This window comes from Furipterus horrens, unplaced genomic scaffold (genome assembly GCF_987537825.1).
Source record: "Furipterus horrens unplaced genomic scaffold, mFurHor1.1.pri manual_scaffold_10, whole genome shotgun sequence".
Lineage (NCBI taxonomy): Eukaryota > Metazoa > Chordata > Mammalia > Chiroptera > Furipteridae > Furipterus > Furipterus horrens.
Genome location: NW_028327180.1, coordinates 56680670 through 56698650, shown reverse-complemented (window position 1 = coordinate 56698650; position 17981 = coordinate 56680670). Strand labels below are relative to the sequence as shown.

The following is a 17981-nucleotide window of genomic DNA, read 5'->3' as shown; positions in this document are numbered from 1 at the left end:
CTTTAGACACTGGAATGGGTGTGAGCGTGTGTGGGACAGGGTGGCAGAGGGCAGGCTGAGGTGGGCAGGCTGCGTGGGGGATCAGCGAGGCTGGGCATCGTTCAGTTGGATGACTGCGCATCATCCCAGACCTGGTTCTCCCACAACCTGCACCCTTTCTTTGTGCCTCAGACGACACAGACAGACATACCACACACATGCACAGGCCCAGATGGACCGAGCACCTCACAGCTCAGTGCAGAGCAGCTGGCGTGGGGTTATCCTGAGTCTCGGCATTCTTATCCACATATATATTGAGGACTTACACAAGAAAGAGTTCTCTAAGATCTTTGACAGGCAAGCATTAAAAGGCTCTAGAACTTTCATGGATATGAAAAGCCTACGAGTTATGTGTCAAGGTCGGCTAAGGGGCTAATGTGCCCCTCAGGCCTGATAGTTTTTGGAAGTTTAAGCTGCGTGTTAACAGCAACGCAGGGAGAGATAAAAATTAGCCATTGTCCTTCCACCCAGCCCCACCCACTCCCTGCTTATTTCTCTCCCATTCACATCTTGCTTACAGTAAAGCACCATTCTGCCAAAAATAGAAGTTGTTAAAGTTTGGAAAGAGCAAGAGCTACAGCAAACTCTGCCCACCTCCCACCCAATGCTTGCCATCAGAGGACAAGTCTTTGCAGTTCCCTGCTGAAACTTCTAACGGATGGGAATGGGGGCAGGACTCGGGTATTGGGGGGCTCCACAGGGCAAGCCTATCCCCCACAAGCAAGGCTGGTCTTCAGAAGCAAATCCAAGCCCCTAAAACCCCATCTCAGGTCCCTCGGGCATGACCCCTGGGGGAGCACTCCCTCTGGAGGCATCAGGCCATGGACCCCACACTGGGCTTTGCATTACGGCACCTACCTCTCACCCTTACCCTGCACTTGAGGAAGTGGGGAGCCTCTCTGGGCAGCTAGGGCTGGGGCCAGCTGGCTAGAGGGGCAAGCAAGGCCGGGGTTCAGAGGGAGATGTGAGAAGACGCTCCCTGGCTCCTCCCATGAAAACGTGGCCCACTGATTAGATCGGCACTCAAGTCCCCACTATAGGGTTCTCAGTGCCTTCCTGAGAAGAAGTGGGGCTGAGATACGCAAGCACAGCTGGAGAGCACCAAATGGGTCCAAGTGCTTCCCTGAGCCCTTCATCGGTAGCCGGCAGCTCTGGAGCCTAACAGACACCCAGACCTCCTTAAAGTATATCGAACCGACCTTCAGAGACTTAGAAGTTTCACACAAAAATCTAGTGAAAAGCATGCTGTCTGGCAGCAGGCCAGCTGTCCCAGAGGGTCACACTGCACCATCGTCCCTCAGCAGCTCTCAGGCTGGTCTGGTCCCCACGCTGGCCACCACGCTCACCCTCACCACCTGCCTGCCCTGGAACGCCTCAGAGGTCACACCACCATCTCAATGAGCTCATCTCTGTGGCCAGTCAGTTTGTAAACAAGTCACCACTCCTCCTAAGAGTCCCCACGGGGCTTGTGTCCAGCCTGGGGATTGGAAGGAAGCATCACCACAGAGGAAAGGAGGACCCCCAGTTAAGGCTCACAAATCAGTATTTTCTCTCTGTCTGAGGCCATCCTCCCGCCGGCCCGCCCGCCCTCATGGAAGGAGGCTGTGGAGCCCACACTCCTCTCTGCCCCACACCCAACCTCAGCACAGAGCCTGGCCCGCTCTGGGAGGGCTCAGACCCCCGTGGGCACTCCTGTTGCCACATGCTCACAGCCATGTACATAAACATATATATTCTCATGCCATCCTTCCTCGTCCCCTAAAAATTTTTTGGACTCAGGAATTTTGACTTCATCTCCATGACACAGGATTTGCCATCCCATGGAATATCTCTATAAGCAAGAAAAAAATGCTACTGCTGCTGCCTTTCGATTTTATTAGAACTACCCGAGCATCTCTTTCCTCCTCATCTCATCCATGAGCTCTTGGATTCTCTGGTTTCTGGTCCTCTCATATGGGCTCGGCCGTCGAGGGATTAGGTTGGGTGGCTGGACCTCATTGTCCAGGCCACTGATTTTGTAGGGCACATCCACAGCATTGGTTTCTGGGTGGTCCTTAGTGGCATTGGTACTGGAGGCATTGACAGGCACCTTGAGGGGTGCACCCGGCAGAGGCTGCACCTCCATGACCAGGGTAGGGACTGGAAGGGTAGGCGTGAGCTCTTCAATGTCATTTTGCTTCCTGGGTGGTGGCTCTGCCCTGTGGTCCATGCCAGTGAGGTTGTCATGCAGGTTACAGGACTTGCAGCACAGCCTGTTGTAGTCTGGGATGGAGCAATAGCGAGACAGGACTTCCCTCCTACAGAACATTGACTTGTCGCCTTGGCAGCGGCCCTCTGAAAGAGAAAAGTGGGACAAGTAACTGAAGGACAAAATAAGGGAAATGTTGTGCCCCCGCAGGGAGCAGCTTGCTGCAGGAGGCATTGGAAAGAGCCCAGAGACAGCGCAGAGGCAAGCAAGTTCACGCAGGAAGTCTGTGTGGTTTCCTAGTCAGAGGCACACGGGCCCCCTCCCTGGAGTGCAGCGCGTGAACTATGAGCAGGCTCCCTTCTCCCAGCAGCTCCGGAGTCCATGCTTTGCAGTGTCTCTCCACATCTGGGACAGAAAGGAGGCCTGCCTGTTCTTGGGGAATGACTCTGCTCATTTTATAGAATGGGGCTTGGCCAGATCTTTATATGTGGCATCTCTTGTGATCACCCCAATGAAACTGGGTGGTAGAGTTTGACTCTCCAATAATCTGTAATCAGTCACTATAACAAAACCAAATCTCAAGGAACCAATAAAATCCAATAGAGCAAACACCGTACACTCCTTGCCTTTTTTCCCATCTTCACCCAACCTCCCCAATGAGCTTCATTTCTGAAAAGTGCCTAAAGGGAAATGAGAAATCACCCAGACTGTGTGGGCTTTCTTTCACTTGCTTCAACACACCCGAGAACACCTGTCCTGGCCCATTCACCCACGGCCCTGCGCCTTGGGCTCTAGCCATTTCCCAAGCACACTGCTCCCAACTTGATGGCTTCACATGGCGAATCCTTCTGCCCAGCACACCCTCCCTTCTCCTCCCTGCCCAGGACACTGGTTCAGCTTGTGTGGAGACGACTCTCTCCGCGGAGGCCGTGCTGTCTCCTTTCCCCACGGAGCTGCCTTCTCCTGGCCCAGCTGACTCTGCAGCTGTACCAAGTCAACCTGTCCAACTCCTCTTGTTCTCACCCCCCCCCCCCACTCTCTGTGTTTGTCCCAAGTTCCCGTTCCTTTGCTCTTTGCCCCACCACCTCATTCTACACATGACACAAAAATCAGGATGACTTGAAAAAATTCATTCAATGTGAAAGAACGAATCACATCATGGGGTATTTGATCTTATAGATAAATTTGTGATCACTAACCTTAACGGCCCAACTCTGCCTAATGTGTTTCTCTGCTCAGATGGTCTCTGCTTCTGACAGTGAGGACCCCAACCCTCCCCACAGAAACCTCGCCTGCGCCCTCCCTCATCCTGACTGAAAGGGAAGATGAAGGGGAGGAAGGGCAGCAGTGGGATGGGAGCTGCACCTGCAGAGACACTGTCTACATTCACACCTGAAGCTACACTAGCCTGTCTGAACTTCCTGTCCTAACACACAGGCCGGCTCTTCCACTCAGGGCCCATGGCTCTGACATCCACCTGCACAGACACTAAACTGGACACCAACACCAAACTCCCCAAGTCATGGATACAACTTCCTTCTAGACACCTTGTAACCCTAATCGTCCCTGACCTGCCTGAGACACCATATGTCCTGTCCAAGCCCATGGCCTCTGCTGGTACCACCTGTCTCAGAGAATGGCCTTTCAGGTGCACTCCCTACACAGTCGTCTCCAAGGCCACCAGCATTTCCTCCTACACCTTTCCAATATGTATGTCCATGCTCTCTGTCCCACCTCCACGGGTCATGGCTGCATGTGGTAAGACCCTTGTGTCCGCCTGCCTATAGAGTAAGAGAATGGTTTTCAGTGGGAGACGTGACCATGTCACCATCCTGACTGAAGCCCCCGCACTTTATCTTGTTGTTTTGACTGAAGACCTGTCCCCATCACCTCTTCTCCCTGCTCAGGCCTGGGCCTTCCTCTCTGCATGGGGGTCCTCCAGCCACAGCCACAGGCCTTTGCACACATTGAGCTTTCCGCCTTGTAGGTTTGCCTCTCCTCCTCGGGCTCAGCAGAACACCTCTCCCTCAGGCCAGCGGCGCCAGACCCCTCAGGGGTTAGATATCGTGCCAGTGGGGGTCTCTTGGGCGGCTCTCCCCTTCCCAGCACTTCATCGCAGTTGGCAGGTTCGCATTTAACTGTCAGATTAGGTGACTAATGTCTGACTTGTTCATTATTCTGAAAGCTCCAAAGGGCGGAGCCCAGAGTTGTAGTTGAATGTCCCTCTGTCCCCAGGACAAGTAAATGTACAAAGCTAACCATATAAAATGTGAATAACTGAGGAAATCCAAAACAGGAAATGTATGCATTTTACCACAGCAACTTCACAGGCAAGAACACCCGACGCACCTACCCCCAGAGGTGGGAGCAACTTGGGTGGGTTCTGAGCTTCTAAGTGGCCCAAAAAGGGAGGAGGCGTGGCTAGCTTCAGGACCCTCAAGGCAAAGAAATAAGCACAGATTGATTGGCTGTCAGGAAAAGTCTGTTTTCCTAACCTTGGGACTGAGCCACGGGCTTAGGGCATGGAGGGAGAAAGGGAGACAGGTCGGCAAGGGCCGAGGGCGGTTTCTGGAAACTAAACTGGAAGATTCAGAGACGTGGCTTTCAGGGTTTTAAAACCGGTATATGAAATCTTATACGGATACCCAAAATATAAGACACATGAAATCAGAGTAGTCTTGTTTGAAGCTGCCAGGGGAATGGGGAGGGGCTTGGAGCGTCTCCCTGTCCCCGACCACACCCCCTTCCTGGAAGCCACTCCCTTTCTGGTAGACACTGGTGTGGGCTGTGTGAAAACTGGTTGCAGGCCTCAGGGATCCCCAAGGGAGCCTTCATCTTCGGCTGGGGGAGGGCGAGGGGCAGAGGTAGAGGACGAGGATGGAGCCTGGCCTGGCAGCGCTGCTGGGAGTGGGGTCACTCTTGTCACACAGCAACGCCTTCTCCTGCCCCTGAGCCTTTTCCCTCACCCATCACAGGGTCGGAATTAAGCACCTCCCTCACTTGTCTCCCAAGAGGCTGGAACCCTGAGCAGCAGGCAGCACACCAGTCCAGGGCAGGGGGGTTGGCCCAGTCAGTCCCTCCACCTAGTTTTGTAAATAAGGTTTGGCTGGAACAGGCCTGCCACGCAGCTGCCCTCCCACTACAAAAGCAGAGTTGAGTAGTTGGAGGGAGACCACATGGCTCCCAGTGCCTAAAATAGTTACTATCTGTCCCTTTAGAGAAAAAGTTTGCAGACTTCTGGTCAGGTGCTCGGTGGTGTCCCAGGACCTGGCCAGAGCTTGACACAGAAAGCACTCAGCACCTGTGGCTGAGTCACGGGCCCACTGGGACGAGCGGTCCTCTCCTGCCACAGACGGGCTGGTGACAGCTGGGGCCAGGCTTCCCTCTAGGGAGCCTCCCTTCCAACTGGCCAAGATATTAGACTTCTGGGTCTGATTTCCTTTAAACAGTGGGTTACATTGCTTTAAGTTTTTAAATTTAAAATAAGTCAATGAATGAATAAATAATTGAGAAAGCTACTGGCCAAGAGCTTGGCCTAGATAAATTTTAAAATAATCATGATCCACCATTCTTAAAAGGGCATTAATGACTGTGTATTTTTCAGTAGCACCACTGAGCAGAGAGCCCTCATAGATGAAGAAATTATGCCACTGCAGGGTAAGTGACCCTTGACTGGCCCAGGGTTTTGACTAAGATCATCACTCCAGGTTGATGACATCTGATCTGTAGCCACTTCCAGCAGCTGTGACCTGGCAAGAGTGACTGCCTTCCAGTGAACACACCACCGATAGCAAACCCACTTTTCAGAAATGGAAGTCACTGTGTGCTGTTCCTACGATGTTGGCTGTATCTGAATACCAGCCTGTGTTATTATTCGCTGAGTAGTTTCCTCCTTTAATTCCTTTTAACTTAAAATTTGTTTTAGAAGAAAATTTTATACTATTGTTCATGTAAAACTAGTGTGGTAAATAAGGTCAACCTAACCAATATACAGAGAAAAGTTTTACATCTTCTTAAGTAAGTTTGTAAGTCAGTTTTAATTTCTCCAGTTCCAGGGAGGTTCTCCTGGCTGCAAAGGTCTGAACTGGTGAGCAAGGAGCAAGCGTGCGAGAGATGCCAGAACTCGTGCAGGTGAGACTTCAACTGAGGTGGCCAGGAATGACAATGGGACGAGAACAGGCTGCTGTGTGGTGCTCAGCCATGTTTACAAGCAACCTAAATCACCACACACATTTGGGAAAAGGCTGGGATGGAGAAAACATCATGATCTTTTCTTGGTCAAACGTAACACACCATGTCTCCTTTCAAAAGACTGTGTGACAAATTGAAGGGGTGGGAGGTACCCTGTGGCTGGCTGCCCACGCTCTCCATCACAGCGGCTGTCCTTGGGCCCGCAGCACTCTGGGCTGCCTACTGTTCTAGCCAGGCCCGCTGTAGTGGCAGTCTTTCCTGACCTGTCTGGAAAGGAGCCAGAGGGGACACAGTTCTGACAGAAGTTGTCTTGGTCTCCTTGTCTCTCTTGATCTGGAATTCCTACCAAAGACCAGAGCTCTGGGAAGGCTGGACTCAGCCACAACTACTGTGACCCCCACTCTGCCAATAGACACCTGGGGCTTGGCACGGCACCCTGAAGACCACACCCATGAGGCAGGGAGGCCCACTTTATACTTTCTCATGATCTCCCTCCCTGCATGGACCCTTCACAGGACAGGAGGAAGACACCCACCAGAAAAGCACCAGTCAGACCTCAGGCGAGGAGGTCCCTGTCGGACCCTGACCTTCTGCCTGGTCCTTGTTAGCAAGCTGAACGACCATACAGGCCCCAGGAGACGGGCAGGCATGGCTGAGCACAAACACCTGTGAGTGCTGAGGGCCGGGTACCCAGAGCCACCACTACCTCGCTTTTCCCTGATTCAGGCTCTTCGGAGCCACATGGGCACCTCTCCTTTCCTGAACAGAAAGCTGAGGGCTGCCCCAGAAGCCAGGTGGTGCCCTGACAGTGGCTCAGGGCACAGTGACCTGGACCAGCCCTGTCTCAGATACTGACCTCACATTTCCACTCCATGGGCTGATCCCCCCCTTCCTGACGTGAGCACCAATAAAGAGGAGAGAGCACAGACATTCCTGAAGGCACTGCTTGTTTAACTCAAATGATTCAGAATTCAAAGTCATGGTGAGTGTCTCTACAGGGGAGAGGGACCCTAAACATCTCTGTTGGACAGGGGAAAGGGCACAGTGAAGTCACACGAATCGGAAACCAAGGAACTAATGGGACAGAAGGGCACCTGCAGGTCTGTGCCCGCTGGCCATGGAGAGAACAGAAGGAGCCAGCCAGCAGTGTGCCGGACCCAAGCACCCTGTTTCACTGAACTTTTATTGAGTTTATTTGTGGGCTGCATGACAGGAAGTATTTCCAGTGTTAGTAAGAACAAAAGGTCATTTTCACAGTCACTTTGACACACACTCACGTGGTCTCATAAAAATACCAGAAAAGCAACAAGGGAACTGATAGAATACGTCATCAATACATACAAAACACTAATAAAATATCCCTGATAAACCAAAGTGCATATAGACAGAGAGAACAATGCCCAAGAGCAGCCCGCCCCTTTCCCAGGTCGCTTGTGTCACTCACTCGGCCTGGTCCCACGTGCAAGTTAACAGTCGTGAGAGTGAGTCTGTGTTACACACCAAGTATTTACACAACGGTGACCAGTGCCGCAGGGGGCGGGAGGCGGGCAGGGCTGGCGAAGTGCTATGCACAGGCGGACAGCGCGGGGCGTGTGTGGGTATGACAGCGGGAGTGTGACACGGGTCACTGAGGGGCCACGAGTGTTGCCCTCTGGAGTAAGGCAGAGCTGTGGGAGTGCCCGCAAGGGCTCCAGCAACAGTCAGCGTCCACTGGCCTCCTTCCCGCATGGGGCCTGAGGGCACAGCCAAGGGTCCAGGCAGCCAGGCCACCTGCCTGGGAAACCCTGTCCTCAGCCACAGGGGGGTAACTTGGACCACCTCCCCTGCACCTGTACTGCTGGCCTCCCACCTGGCTCATGTTCCTGCTGAAGCTGGAGTTAGCAGCCAATTCTGTTACCTTTCAACTTTAAGGCATTTTCAACATAGTTTTGTCTAAGCAAAAAAGCAATAAAAATTGAGGTAATTCTGTAGTTGTTCACACGGGCAGGTGGCCACATCCACATCAGTCTCACTCTCACTCACCCCTGTGGGCAGTGGCATGTGCACAGGACAGGGAGAGGACACTGGAGCTAATGGACAGAGAATGGGAGAGGCAGTGCATCCCTATGTCCCATTGGAGGGACACGCCCCTGCCTCTTGAGTTTGACCCGAACCTGCCTGAGGAGACAGGGGATGGGGGCAAGGACTGTGTGAGTTGGACACAAAGGCCACAGGAAGCAGCCACAATCACATGAGTCGGGAGGACACAATGAGCACAGGGTCAGGAGCAGGAGCAGCAGCAGCAGCAGCAGCAGCAGCAGCAGCGAGGCAGCAGGAAGCCCCTGATAGACCGCTGGACCCTTTGAGCTGGGCCACCCTCACAGCAGCACAAAACCACAGGCCTCGAGAACCTGGCCTCATGGTGGTGGGTGTGTTTGAAAGGGGGTGGGCAGGCTGCCCCTTGACTTCCGACCTGCAGCTCCAGCTTCGAGGGCTGTGGCCCCGCAAGGCAGTCACCAAGTGGTCACACTCACACCCTGGCCTCTGGCCCCTCCAGCACCATGACAGATCTTTGACCCTTTACCAGCCGTCACCAACCAGATCCCGGCCCCCTGCAAGAGGCCCGCGCCTGGGCCAAGCCTCTGTGAGGCTGGCCCTCCTGGCCAGGCAGCCAGTTGGCTCCAAAGGAGGTGTTCGAGCTAAGAGGCCCAGGAGAAGACAGATTCAACCAGAGCCCTCAGGAAGAGTCAGGGGAGTTTTCCATAGAGAGAGAGAAGGGGAGCCCAGGGCAAGCTCCACAGGGTGCAGGGCATGCACTGGAGGGCAGAGGCAGAGTTATAAATGGGCCGGTTACTTGACGAAGTCTTCTGGACTGGCACGTCAGGGTCCGGGCGGGACAGCCACTGAACCACGTAGCTCTTCTGAGAGGGGTCAGAGATGTCTCCTAGAGGGAAGAGAAAGGGGCTGCAGCTGCTGAGGCACCAGGTCAGGGCCCCTCCCCGCCACCCCCTGCGCCACAGACCATCATGTCCTTGGAAAAGGCAAGATTATCCCTCGTGACAGGTAGGCCCCAGCCTCCTGCCTCTTGCCAGCCCCTGCTTCCTGGGTCTCAGCTATATAGCACGGGGCTCTGCCCGGCCTCCTGATCTGGGCACCACTTTGGTCTGGCTCCAAGGCTGAACAGTGTGTGAACTGCCTGCTGCTGGAACACAGGGACCAAGTGTATCTGGACCTACCACCCCTCCCCACAGCTGGGGCAGGCATACCTGACACCCCTGAGCTCCCTTCTCCATAGACAGAACTTGTACTGGGGTCTACGTCTTGAACTGTTTTGGTGACCAAAAGAGGTTACATGTCTGGCACTTGCCAAGGTGTCTGGGTGTAGCCAGTGTTTTAGTTCTCTGAGCAGAGCACAGACACCTGTCTGGCTGAGCCCCTCTGTGTAGTCACTGTGAGCCTGGTTCCATCTCCCAGACCAACAGCGAGGGTTAGGAAGGCAGGGATGGGCTCCATCCTTCACCAGAGCCTGGCCTGCCTTGGAGAGGAGCAGTTCCTTCCATTCCCCACAAGGGAAAGGGCCCAACTCTGACCTGGGAGGGCTCAGCTTCTACTTCAAGGTCAGGGATGTGAAGTGAGTCTGGGCCACTTGTGGGAAGAGCATTTGCCTGGATGGCTCCCTTTCCCCCGCAGCCCTCTCCTCAGCCCTGGGGTTTGCACACTGGGGCCCAGGGAACAGGGCAGCAGAGGGCTTACGGGGACAGGGGCTGAGCCTGCAAATCCTTGCTGTCTCAGGTCGCTCCTCCTGGCAGATCCCAAAGCTGTCATCCGCTGTGCGGCAAAGCACCGGCCGCTCCTGGGTGCCATTGCCACAGGTTACTGAGCACTGCAGGTGGAGAGTCACCAGTCAGGACCACCTCCCATGCTGAGCTGGGCCTGGAAGAGGCCCTTACGCAGGTGTCCCCACAACACGTGGGAGGCAGTTGAGGGCCAGGGGGAAAGTGTGGACCAGAGGCCTGCTCAGCCTCACTCTAGCCCCAGACGGCTGCTCAGTCTCCTGGGCTCTGAAGAGGCGACATACATGCTCATGCCTCTCAGTAACTACAAGTAAGAGAGAGCGATTATGCAGGACCTGGCATTTCTGAATGCTCTGGCTACAGGAGGCCCAAGACCCAGAAAAACCTGCTGCTCATGGGGGACCCCTGGGAAAGCTCTGAGTCCAGGCTTTGGCAGAAGACAGCCCCTCTCCTACTTCTGACCCTCCCCCCCACACAAGGCTCTACACTACTAGCACTCTCGATGGCCCCTCCAGGCCAGCGCCTCCTGCCTTCTCCTGGGAAGGAGCCAGCCAGCAGCAGTCATGCCCAGACTCCTGGCTCAGCTCAGATTGACCCAGTCCTGACCAAGGATAATTCCCAGACCCTTGCCCTGTGGGTGGGAAATGGCTGATTCAGCCAAAAAGGCCTGTTTGCAGGACTGGCCCTTGAGCAACTCCTGAGAACCAAGTTCATGGACTGTCCCGTCTGGTAAGCGTTCCAGCCAGGTGATGCCAGCAATGTAGCTTCTGTCGATCCCCTGCCTTCCCAGTGGGTCTGGAGCTTCTGTAAGTGCCACCATCACACACAGGTACTGTAGGCCTATGGGACTGTCGCCGATGAAAACCCTGGACATTCGGACTTGGGTGGGTGTCCGGGCTGGCAGTTGTGTGCTGTCATATGTCATTGTTGGGAGAGTGAGGCACATCCCTGGTGAACACATTGGAAGGGGCACCTGCAGACACTCACTGGGCTCCCCCTGGCCTTTCCCATGCCCTTCTCTCCCTCTCTGGTTGCACCCTGAACTCTCCTTGTTGCAACGCACAGCTGCGTGTGCACCACCATCCGGATCCGTGGTCATCGAGGCTGGTCTGGGCTGCGCACTGGGATGAGTGCTCACTCCAGCTGAGCCCTGTCCGCAGAGCTGCCCCTCAGTCCCCCAGACCACTGTCCTTACTCTTCCCAGCCCAAGTCTGAGCCCTCCTTTGTCTCTGTCCCCTCCTGTCAGGTTGGCTGGCCTTCTGGACCACACATTCACCCTCAGCAGCAAACACCTGGGCCTTCTGAGGAACCTGCAGCCCTGGCCGCCCTCAGCCTCCTGGGCTTCCAGGTGCATGGAGGACAAGTGAGCCCTGGCCCTGAGGACACGCACCCACTGGGTTCTGAACAGAGCCCTGACGCATGTCACCACCAGTGCCCTGAGACCCACAGAATGTGTGTGCACCCGGACAGACGCCTCGGGCCCACCCACGCTTGGCTTAGGGGTTGAGAACACGGGGCCGGGGCCGGGGCATGACCTACCTGGGACCACGGCCCCGCCTGCCAGTGCCCAGGACAGAGCTCCCGGTTGCAGGGCCGGCGGCCCTCGGGCCGGGTGCTGCCGCAGTGCTTGGTGTGCACGAAGCGGGTGCGGTTGTTGTGCAGCGGCTGGATGCAGCGAACGGAGCGCACCTGTGTGCCCGTCCGCCCACAGCTCTGGCTGCACGGCTCCCACTCGCCTGCAACCCATCTGCCGGGGCAGAGTGGCACACATCAGTCCCCTGTGGCCTCAGCAGACAGAGAGAAGGCCTCCTGCTCCCCCAGGTATGCCTTCCCTGTTCTCACAGAGGTGTTCCGTAGGCTCGCTGCACCCTGCCCTAGGCCTTACCAATAAGGAACCTGAGACATGTCCACAGCGGCAAGCCCTGTGGGGGCGGCCATGCATAGCCCAGGCCTAAGGGACCCTGTCAGCCTGTCCCTTCTGTAGCTCTGGCTCTGCCCTCTGCCCTCAGTTTCTGCTGACATTGCCAACCCTTCGAGACAGCACCCGTCCCCACATGCTCCACCTAGTATCAGCAATCTTCCTGGCTCAGGGCCCAGACATGCAGCCCTGTCAGACCCTGGGGCTGGGGGTCAGGGAGATAGCTCTGTGTGGGCTGTCTTGGAAACACCTTCCACAGGACTGGAGCCAGTTCTGCACTCCGAGCCTCAGTTTCCCCATCTGAGCAGTACTACTTGGCATCTCTGAGATGCACAGTAGTGTTCCAGCTTTGCAAGTCCGAGCAGGGCTGGGACCTCCTGGACTTGGGGGATGCGGGGCCTAGAGCCGCTTGGGGGCCCAAATTTCTTACATCCCACCACTAGGGCCTCGGGGGGTCTGCCCTCTACTCTCCCTGGTGGGATTCAGAGAGCTGGGCGGCCCCAGGCACTCACATGGGTTGGGAGCATTCCTGTGGGTTGCAAGCCCGGCGGATGGCTTTGGGCTTTGTGAGGGTGTCGCAGAAGCTCCGGTGCACCATCCTGAGGTCCAGCCTCCGGCGGCAGCCATACTTTGTGAACTGGGACCCTGAAGAGGAGAGCTCGAGGGAGCTCAGTGGGGTAGGGTGGCCCCTCCAGGGGCTCAAAGGAGCAATTCATCTGCAGCTTCATCCCCGTTCTTCCCAACTTTCGGAAGGGGTGGGGTGGAGGGTGGGGCAGTGTGCCTGAGCTGGGCCTTGGAGGTGTCTAGCGGGGTGTCCCCTCAGCACCCTAGGCTGGGTGCCAGCCTCCTGGACAGGGGAAGGTTTCGTTCTCCCATCACTTAGCCATTTAATCCTCCTTGAATCAACATGCACTGAGACCCTGGATGACCCAGCAGTTGCCTAAACATGGAAATACATCCCGCAAGTCTGCTCCCATCACAAGTCTGGTGCAGCAGTGCTCCACAGGGGGTGATTTGGCACCCAGGGACATCTGGCAATGTCTGGAACACGCAGTCATCACAACTGGGGGAAGAGGTGCAGTGGGCACCAGCTGGCATTAGCTAGGAGAACTGCTCAGCATCCTATAGTGCCCGCCATAGCAGAGAACAGAGACCAAGGTATCAGCAGTGCTAAGGTCATGAAGTTGCAGCTCAGTGGGCCAGTGGGGCAGCCTGATCTAGTGTGGTCATCTGGAGGCATCATAGGAAGTAGAGGAGGGGGGAGTTTGTTCAATGGGAAGGCAGTGGAGGGACCCTCGGCCGGGGGAACAGCCTGTGCAAAGGCCCTGAGGCAGGAGCATGGCACATCCAGCAGAAGCACTTAAGACCTGAGTGGCTGGGCCTGGTGATCAGTGGGAAAGGACACAAGTTGTCTGGACCTTGGAGGCCGTGAGGAGAATTTGGTTTTAAGAGCAGAGGGAGCTGCTGAAGACTATGACACCAGGGGGCGGTATGGTCTGATCTGCCTGTCTCATAGATGGGGGTGAGTGAACACACAAGGGCCAGGGAGGGAAGGAGCGGGGGCGCCAGGACTGGGAAGATGGGAAGAGCAGGTGAGTCCAAGAGATATGTAACAGTGAGGGGCAACAGGAGGCCACACAGATGAAATCCATGGCACTACGAAGGCTCAACAGGAGGTGGGGGACACCATTACCAGGCAGCAGCCTCCCCTCTGCCAGTGCAGCCCACGTCTTCCCTGCTCTTGCCTCATGGCACCATGGCAGCCTACTCAGCCTCCCTCCCAGCAACCTGCCAGGCCCGCTCCCACTTCCCACACGATGGGGTCCCGCAGTGTCCACCTGTCCCTGAGCCCTGGGCTGCCTTTGCGCCCTGAACGCCTCTTCCTGCTCAATGTCTGCTCCCTTCTAGGCAGGGCTAGGCCCCTGACCCCCAGGTGCTGCCCACTGCCTCAGCCACCCTGGCCCCTGGGGCTAATCTTTTCAGGCCTGGCATGGGCCTCTGGTTGGCAGTCAGCAGGGCACCCCTACCCAGAGAGCCTTCTCATTCAGCCCCTGGCTCCCTGTGGGGCCACCACCCCGGGAAGTCCCCTCACCTCCACCGCAGGGCTTAGAGCACAGGGACCACTTCTTCAGCGCCCACTCGTAGACTGCAGAGTCCTCTTCTAGGACCTGGTTGTCATCCACATTGAGTGAGTCCTCATGGATCATGTACTTGTACGTCAGTGAGATCCGGGTGTCCCCCTCCGGGATTACCTGTGCCCCACACAGTGTGGAGCCATTTTAGAAAGCTCAGCTTGGCAAACTTACAGCCCAGCCTCCTTATTTGCAGTTGTTATGTTCTAGAAAGTCTCTGATACTGAGCTGCTGCTCTCAGGGATCAGAGTTTGGGTCCTGTGGGGCTATGGTCACCACATTTTCATCAGCTGTCAGCAGGAAACCTTATTTTATGCATCTTTGTGTTTAAAGACACCTTACTTCATATATGTTGTTAATTTCCTGCCGTCTGGCCCCAGCTGCCACCCTGGGCCTCAGGCCTGAAGGGATGGGCTGTGCTGCGCTAGCTCCATGGGAAGCCCACGCTCTGCGCCCTTGGCAGCAGCACACAGCACGTCAGCATCATGCCTGGGCCCTTTTAAACCGTGAAACCCCACTAAATCACAAACATGTGAAAAATGTGCACTGAATACACTGTGGAAAGGACACTTGCTTACGGCAGAAGCTGAAACAAGAAGCAGAGTGTCACCTGGATCCACCTCAGCGGGACAAGCATGTCCAGGCGACAGATTTTCCACTGCTCTGCCCTTGTCTGCAAATGACTGTGAGAATCACTTTGAGTATTGATTAGGGGATTACAGATCCATTTCAGCCAGCAGGCGAGTTTCAGAGCACAGACACCGCAGGCCCCAAGGCCCACCTGCACGTGCACTGGCAGGCAGGTCACCAACAGCACCTGGGGGGACAATCCCTGCAGCAAAGCGAGGAAGTGAGTGCCCTGACATGGCATGCTGGGTTGGGTGCCTACACCCCCCAACGGTGGGCTCCTCAGCCTTATCTGTAGTATTCTGATGGATTTTATAGCTAATTATGCAATTAATGCTATGTAATTAAAATTAATTTTATAAAAGTGATTAGAAAATAAAGTTCCCTCTGTACTTCCATAAGCAGGAGCAGCCTGTGGTCTTGGACTCAGGAGCCCTGGGGTCCAGTCCTGCTCAGGGACAAAGTCCAGTGTGACCTGGGTCTGATGGTCTAACGCCCTGAGTCTGTCACTTTCAGGGCGTGGCAGTGTTTGGATTTGATGGCAGACATGAAGGAGCATGATGAAAGAGGGCTGTAAATGTCACTCAGCAGAGAACCAAAACCTTTACAGGGGAGAGTCTGTCTGAGGTCACACTGGGGTGGCGCAGGGCCAGAGCCCCACTGGTAGCCAGATGTCTGTTCCTTACTCTGACACACAGATGGGGATCCCTGGTCCAAAGGACAGGTCACGGGGCCATTGCAAGCATGGCCTGAGGTGTGCAGGGGATCCACCCCTCACCCCATGCCACCTGGCCCTGGGCCTAGGGACTTACGAGCACAGCGATGGAGCCACGGAGGGGGCCCATGGTCTGCAGCGTCTCCCGGCCATCTTCGTCCCGATACTCCCACTCCACGCCCATGGCAATGAATGACTTAGAGTCGGGGTCTATATCATTCTCCTCATTTAAAATGAACTTGCCTGTCTCCAAGTTCTTGATGGCTGAAAATGGCAAGGGAGCCCCTGCCATGATCACCAGGGGGAGACCCAGGAGCACCACAGGGAGGGGATGGGGCACCATGGTTTGGGCAGGTACAGGAGCTGTCCCTCCCACAGTCAGCCCGGCCCTCCCGCCTTTCTGCCCAGCCCAGTGTCCTTTCCCAGCTCTGACCCCACAGGCCCTGGGGGTGCAAGGGCTCTGTTCCTAATCAAGACTGCCTCCCTGCAGTGCTCCTGGGGTGCTCAGCAGGCACTTAGAGCCGCAGCCTGCTCCACCCCCATGCCCTGGAGGCAGGGCATCTGCTGGATGCTAGGGTGCAGGGATGTGGTGGGGGCTTCCTGCCATGGGGTGAGCATATGTCCAGATGAAAAGCAGGGTGTCCCCCCTATCTGTACAGTGGCCCAGCCTGGGGCCCCCTGAATCCCCAAACCCTCTAAGAGGCTTGACCTGACGGGGGATTCCCCAGGCTCCTGGGCACCCTCTGAGAACACCTAGGAGCTGAGAACCCAGCTGGTCAGGAGGCCCGACAGTCCCCACAGTGTGGAAGGAGGCATTGAGGAGCTGCTGGATGGTTTTAGGGAGCCCGCAGACAGGCACAAGAGTGAGGAAATAACTTCCTGCACGAATCTCCTCAAGCTCTGGTAGTCTTTCTTTCTTTTTCTTTTTTCAGTAATCAACTTTTATAAGTGGTACTGGTTTCACATTTTGGGTAGCCATATAAAGTTTCTTCTTATAAAAGGAAAAGGGATGTTTAAAAAAAATGGCCTTTGTTATATGTCAGCAGGGATGCTAGATGGTGAGGTCCTGACCCAGTCTGACCTCCAGTGGACAGGGAAGAAGGTAGGGCCCAAATCGGGGGAAGGGACTTGTCCAGGATCCCCCCAATGGCCCCCTGAGTCACGTTTGGGCCCCCTGACTACCTAGGAGGTAGGGCCCAGATGCCTTTGTGGGGAGAGGGTGGGGATAGGTGGACCCTTGCAAGGGCTCCCAGCAGGGGCTGCCATGTGGGAAGGAACACCAAGATTGTTAGAACACCTGACATTCCAAGAGTGACCAGAAACCTCTACTCCAGATAGAATCTCAGGAATTTAAAATTGCCAGGATTTCTCTGATCCAAATAAGCAGCCTCCCCACTAAGAGGTGAACCCAGAAAAGGTCCATGGCAATGTGGGGCTGAGCAGGGGACAGGGAGGAGCCCCAGTCAGGCCTCTGACCCCCGGGGCTCTACGCATCCCCAGGGGAGCCAGGCTGTGGGTCTGCTGCGTTCCTGGGCTTTGAGACTCACCCAGATGGTGGCTGGCGGTGTCTGCTTCCTGGATGAGTAGGTGTCTGGCTCCTGCCGGGATCTCAAACATCTTCACGTAGCCTTCATGGGGATGAGAGGAGAGGGGTTGCGGGGGTGCAGATAGGGCAAGGAGGGCTTTGCCCTCAAAGGCAGCCCTAGAGGCCCCAGTAGTTCATGGGTCCTGACTGCTCACCCGAGAGGCAGCAGCCTGCCCTTGGCCATGCAGGGAAGCACTGCGGACAGCCAGCTGGGGGGCAGGGGCAAGGGGGCAGAGACCAAGGGGCCCACGGCTGCCCCACAGCCCTGGAGGGCACGGGAGGGGTGCCCTCAGCAGGCCCCTGCCCTCAATTAGATATCTGAGACCCATTCTGTGCACCCATATCCTGGCTTCCTCTGCCCTGATCACTCACCCAAGCCCCACACTCCCTGTCCTCCGTCCAGCCTGGGGCCTGGCTCAAGTTATCCTGACTTAGGTTCTCCCACTTCCTCACCCTCACCCTTACAGTGCCCCTTGCCCCCCCCCCCCCCGCAACCCCCTGCCACCCAGAATAGTCAGGAACCCTGACAGAGCCCCAAGGATAAGTCCAACCCACGTCCACCTACCAGCTGCTGTAGACATTCAGGCCCCCGGACCTGAGGGCTCACTCACCCAGCTTCTTAGGGGAGCGTGTGAACATGCCCTTGACCACTTTGCAGTGGGTGTTGTCGCCTCCACACATGCCGCACTTGTCCTCTTGTTTGCTGGAGCCAATCACCCCGTCACAGCCCACCTTCTGCGGGGGGTGGAGGGGGGTTTGCAGAGTGTACTGAGGTCCCGCCCCACGCAGGCTCTGGCTGACCTGTGCCCCAGG

General features: G+C 56.0%; 1 protein-coding gene across 1 annotated transcript in view; it reads right to left on the bottom strand.

Moving 5' to 3' along the window:
- Positions 1–1888: 1888 nt before the first annotated feature.
- The window catches only part of ADAMTS2 (ADAM metallopeptidase with thrombospondin type 1 motif 2), a 280657-nt gene continuing 264564 nt past the window's right edge, over positions 1889–17981 (bottom strand). The window contains exons 14-22 of the mRNA XM_090290344.1: positions 17780–17903; positions 17131–17211; positions 15681–15847; positions 14202–14361; positions 12622–12754; positions 11731–11938; positions 10151–10280; positions 9252–9341; positions 1889–2373 (exon numbers count right to left, since the gene is read on the bottom strand). Of these exons, the coding sequence (XP_090146470.1) occupies positions 1922–2373; positions 9252–9341; positions 10151–10280; positions 11731–11938; positions 12622–12754; positions 14202–14361; positions 15681–15847; positions 17131–17211; positions 17780–17903 (1545 nt within the window). The 3' untranslated portion in view covers positions 1889–1921. The remainder of the gene's footprint in view (positions 2374–9251; positions 9342–10150; positions 10281–11730; positions 11939–12621; positions 12755–14201; positions 14362–15680; positions 15848–17130; positions 17212–17779; positions 17904–17981) is intronic.